This window comes from Asparagus officinalis, chromosome 1, assembly GCF_001876935.1.
Source record: "Asparagus officinalis chromosome 1, Aspof.V1, whole genome shotgun sequence".
Classification (NCBI taxonomy): Eukaryota; Viridiplantae; Streptophyta; class Magnoliopsida; order Asparagales; family Asparagaceae; genus Asparagus; species Asparagus officinalis.
This window is the reverse complement of record NC_033794.1, coordinates 49,457,347-49,463,177: the sequence shown is the minus strand read 5'-3', so window position 1 is coordinate 49,463,177 and position 5,831 is coordinate 49,457,347. Positions and strand designations below refer to the sequence as shown.

General features: G+C 32.4%; 1 protein-coding gene across 1 annotated transcript in view; it reads left to right on the top strand.

Moving 5' to 3' along the window:
• LOC109823906 (mitochondrial dicarboxylate/tricarboxylate transporter DTC) overlaps nt 209–5,831 on the top strand; it is a 13,274-nt gene continuing 7,651 nt past the window's right edge. The window contains exons 1-2 of the mRNA XM_020390357.1: nt 209–527; nt 643–726. Coding sequence (XP_020245946.1) covers nt 411–527; nt 643–726 — 201 coding nt within the window. The 5' untranslated portion in view covers nt 209–410. The remainder of the gene's footprint in view (nt 528–642; nt 727–5,831) is intronic.

Here is a 5,831-nt window from a genome sequence, read left to right as displayed (position 1 = left end):
TCAAAAGATAATTTTCTCTCCTCAGCTGAAGTTAAATCTGTCTCGAGCGAAAAGGCCTTTTCCCCCTCTCCTCACTTTCGAAAAATTTATTCAATAAATTGCAAATATACGGAGATACTTTCTGTTAGTAAATTGATATAATTGCACAAGTAAGCACCCCAAGTCGGTGAACATAAATACACCTCGAAACTGGACTTCCCTGCAAAATTCTCTCCCCAAAAACAGCGCCAGTCATGGACTTCTGAGCTCAGCCTCAGCTCACAGCCTCACACTGGTCACAGCTGCGGGCGGTTCCAGCGAGGTCTCCGCCTCGTATAAAACCCCCCCTCTCTAGGCTTTTCGCCCTCAAATCTCTCCTCTCTCTCTCTCTCCCCCTCAATTCTCTTTCCCTCTCTTCAACCTCGACCAAAATGAGCGATTCCAAGTCGAAGGCCACCGGAGTTTGGACCACCGTCAAGCCCTTCGTCAATGGCGGAGCATCGGGAATGCTCGCTACTTGTGTCATCCAGCCTATCGACATGGTCAAGGTCGGTGATAGACTCTTGATTCTCTTGTTTCCAGGTTGTCTTAGGGTTTTGAGAGGTTTTGAGGTCGAGATCTTCGAAATTTGAGCTGATTAGGGTTCGGATTTGGTTTTGGCAGGTGAGGATCCAGTTAGGGCAGGGATCGGCGGCTCAGGTCACTAAGAATATGCTTGCAAACGAGGGATTTGGTGCGTTCTACAAGGTTTGATCCTCGATTTTGAGATTTTTGCTGGTTTTAATTTGTTTACTGTAATTTTCTACTTTGCTAAAGGGAATTTAGTTTTGAAGTAGTGTTTTTGGTAAAATTTTAGTTATTTACTGCATGAGCATATATCTATATAATTGATGTCTGAGAAGCCAACTTTTTTTTTTAATATCTTTGATCTGCTCTGAGGATCCTGTATTTTAGTTATTAGATGCTTTTGTTTTCTTTGATTATGTTTTAGTAGTGTTTAGATTAGGAAAGTGTAATTGATATTAGGAAAGTGTAATTGATGTTGTAAAGAGTATTTAGTTTATGAATGGAAATTGAGAGTAAGATCATTCAATACCTTTCAATCTGGGTGAGGTGATCATACTAATTTATGTTGTTAATAGTTAACATGAGACTATTAAGAACATTCTAGGATTTAGAGGGAAATCTAGAGCTTGTATGTCAGTGAGAAGATAATGATTGTGCTTCAAAAACCAAGCTAACAAGGAAAACATATATTACCTTCGAACAAGTTTAGTTCTAGGTTATAATTGTTCTCTCACGAAGTTGAGTTATATGTCATAGTCTTTTGATAGCAATGCATAAAAATTTTGTCAAGAGTTGTAAATGACTTCATATTGATATCCTTTTTATTCTCATAAAACATGGATAAATTACCAGGTTGGTTTTTAATTAGACACCTTTTACTAGTAAGGCATTTTAAAGAGTCAACTCTACAATAAGGCATTTTAAATGAGTCAAAGGTACAACAAGACCTAAATTTTCATCAGCGCCTAATTTTTCGGCAAGGAAGTGTTTTTTGGCTGGAGAAATTACTTCTTTCAAACCTATTGAATTTACACTTAAAGATAGAGGGTTTATATGAAACCGATCCTTTAAAAATCTTCATTTTTCCTATCCACTCATCTTCTTCTTCCTTTCTCCTAATCATTATCATTAGTGCCTCCACATTCTCGCCCTCTCCGCCCTAACTCCCTCTCCTTTCCCTCCCTAGTTCTCCCCTTTAAAAGCTCCTCCTCAACCCTCACTTATCCAGAACCCAAGATATAGTGTGGATAGGAAAGAGAAAGCTTCGTAAAGGGTCAATTTCACATAGATACCTTCTCTTTTGCCACATTATGAAGATTAGGTGTAGATTCAATAATTTTGACAGGTCAAGAGGGTAGAAATAGTTTTTTCAACAAAAAGTAATGGTTCCTCGCTAGAAAATTAGCTGCTGACGAAAATTTGGGTTTTGTTGCACATTTGTCTCATTTAAAATGCCTTAATATAGAGTTGCCTATTTAAAATCTCTTATTAGTAAAAGGGGTCTATTTGAAATACCAATCTGGTAATTTAGCCCATAAGAAGTTGTTAAGGAATAAGGACTTCATATTGAGGCGAGACGACTGCTTGTAGTAAATTTAGCACAATAGCACATTAATCAAGTAAATTAAGGATCCCTCAAATCTCTTGGTTAAACAAATAGTAGGATCATCGACTATTAATAATTAAGTTACATGGATATGACTACAGGTGCATGTACGTGTATAGGACATGACAAATTTGTGAAAGGTAGTGTACGGGGACATGGCTACACATACATGTATATATAATAATAATTTACGTGAGATCAATGCTATTTTTATTTCACGTGCTATGAATAAAATTTCTATATCATTTATATGTTTTTTATAATACATATATCTGTCAAGGAGGAGTCCAAGATTATTCTTTTGAGAGCAATGTTACGAGCCAGGGGCCAGCGTGGCCATGGTACCCTAGCTTTTTACAAAGATAACGTATATGCATTTGGTTATTTCCTATATTAGTCCCCCACATTATTCATTTTTGAAATTAATTACCCCAAATTTTTCATATTGGAAATAAGTCCTTCAAATCTTTGTAGAATATTGAAATTAGCCCCTTTGTTATATTTAGTTATTTGCCACTCAAATTGTTAACCATCATTGCATAGTGGTTAACTAGGGACAAGTAATTAGTAATTACCAAATCAACCAAAATTAACACCAAAATTCACCAAACTCAAGTTTAAAATTAGTGGATTTTAGTAAAAACACATACATCATGTTTTTGTGTTTTTCTCTATATTTCGTGTAGAATAAAGAAATAAGGTTTCAATTTCCATATACTTTTGCATTTAATAGTAGAACTGTGAAATGATGTTTGTATTTTCATGTTGGTTTACACTTTGTGATGGAATTGTGAAGTAAATTTCTTGTAATTTCAAGAAGTTTTAAATTAAGTAGATGTGTGAAATGAGTTCTCTACGTTGGCGTAGTTCTACAACTATTTTATAAATGTGATAGTTAAAATTGCTTCATTTCTTGTTATTATTTTATAAAAGAAGTTCAATGGTATAAATTATAGTATATCGTCAATTTGTCATATCTTCAAAAGGTTTATAATTTGTAGTTTGTGGTTATGGAAAAACCGACTACAACCAATACATTTTTAAAAAGAAACTTCACAAGAGTGAAACATGTTGAATCAATTTTGTGTTAGAAATGTGTGCGTTGCAAGTGCACAACCAAGTTATAGTATAAAATCTGTCGAACCACAAAGAGGAGGTTTTTGAAATTTTAAATTGGAATTTTTATTTTTGAATTTTTTTTTTATGAAAAGGGGTTGAAAGTGGGTTTATGGATTTTTGTTAAGGAAAAGCAAATAAAAACTAGAAAGAGGGAGAGAAAAGAGAATTGAACTAAATATAAGAAAAGAGAAAAGAGGAAAGAAAACAAAAATGTAAAAAGAAAGAAAAATAAGAACAAGGGGTAGGAAAATGGAGAGTTAAAAGTTAATAGAAAGAAAATGTGAAAGCTAAAGAAAAGATGAAAACTAATAAAATTAGGGACTAAAAGAGAGAAAGGAGCAAGAGAATTAAACTAGGTAATTAGGATAGATTTCGCTAGATAACTATTTATTAGATCTAAAAATTACTCTTTTTTTCATGTTTTTAAAATTAAAAAAAGACACTATCGATCTAATTGAAGAAGGCATATATTATCAAAATAGATTCTAAAAATAAAATTGAAATTTATCCATAGGTATTGAATTAAAAAAATAATCCAAGAATATTATTATACTAATAAGAATAAATTATCAAACTACTTAAAGAAAGGGTAACATATCAAATTAGAATATCGACATTTTAATTGATTAATCTCTACATAAATAATTAAGGCATAAAAGAGAGCAATTTTAATTCTAATAAATAAGTTATACTAGATTCCTCTTATCGTAATTATCCTAAGAATTTTGGCCATGCATTTTATTAAAGCCAAACTTATGAGCAATTAAAAAAAGCATGAATAAAAAGGTAAGAAAAGAATCTAATTATAAAAGTAAATAAAAGCAAGAAAATAAACTAATTATCTAAGCATGGAATTAAATCTACTCCTAAATTAAACAAGAAAAACTAAGCATGAAAATTAAACAAGCAAAGAAAAGCATGAATTAAATCTAAACTATTCCCTAAACATGTAATTCTAATTAAACAAGAAAATTTAAAGACTAAAAAAAGAAAACTCACATTGCAAGGAGTTGGCCCGTTGTGTAGACAATCGAAAAATCTTCAAGTATTCATTGACACGAGAAGAAGAAGAAATTTAAAGTGGAAAAATAATTTTTATTTTTATTGCAAAATTAAAATTTTACAATATTTGGAAAGCCTTTTCAAAGGGTAGCCCTCCTTTCCCAAAAAGAGGATTTGCAAAAAATTTTACCTCTCTCATCCTCATTCTATCCCCCTATTTATAGGTTATAATAATCTCTCATAACCTTTAAATTTAACTTGATCTTTAAGTAACCCTCACAAGTATAGGATCTCTCTAAACAATCTACACCTTTTTAGTCTTTTTTTGCTCTCCAAGACTTTATAGATGAGTTTTTGAGGGTTTTATTTCTCTTGTATTTAATATCTTTGAAGCTCTTGAGCTTCTCTTGAATGCTCGACTTCATAGGATTTGATTTAGCCTTTAAATAATTGAATATATGATGATTAAATTCAAATTTCTACCAAAGCCTAATATTGTTGATGGAATTTCTAAAATCTGTTAATTTGGATGACTCCGTATCATCGAAATAGGTGATTTTCATATATAATATGTTAGATGTTGCTTTTAGGATTGGGAGTTAATGTCTTTTCTTTGCGGTTGACCATCCTGAATATTAATTTTACTTGATTTCTTTTCCTATTGGGTCTTTGGTCTTAAGCTTCTTTTGGGCTTCAATTAATCTTCAATTAAGGTGTTTTTGGGCTTGAGATAATATTTATTTGAACTCTTATTTATTTAAATTTTTATTTCCTAAAATGCATTAAAAACACTTAGTAGCAAATAAAATTATTTAAAAATTATGGGAAAATGAGGGTATAAAATTATTACTAGCAATAAAATTTTTTAATCAATCAACAATGGGTGCATGTGTTGAAACGATTAAGTATTCATGAAAAAGTTTTTTTATAAATTTTTTATTTGAGTTCTTTCACCTACTTACATATATCAAGATGGGTTTTTTCTAAAAAAGGAATTTTTTTTGCTAAATAATTAGCAAAATCGACCGTTTTGCTAATTATTTAGCAAAAATGACATCTTTTTTGCCAACATGCCACAAAGAGATCGTTTTTAAAAAACAGCATGCTCGAAACATACGGGACTAGTAGTCCTGTATGTTTAGTGTGCACTAATCGCGGATTAAAAAACAACCAAAACCAAAACATACGGGACTAGGTAGTCCCGTATGTTTTGTTTGTGGTTAGCATCTTCTTCACAGTCATTGGTAGCCATTTGTGATGGAATTCTTACAGTTTGATGGCGATAGAGCCCAACAACAAGAAGAAGAACAGAACCAGCATCACAAATCCTTTCTTCAACAAAAACAAGAAGAGGAGAAAGAGAAACAAGATTCTGAAGAAACCCATTAAACCTGGAGGAAGAAAACAAGAAGGATCTGGATCCTCACCGTCATCATCATCATCAACATCTCTTTCCTTTTCACCTCCATCTAAACCTCAAAAGCGAAAGAAATCATCAGCAAGAGCAGTCGCAGCCCACCACAGCTCCTCCGCTGAATATGCCCACAACAGAATGGCA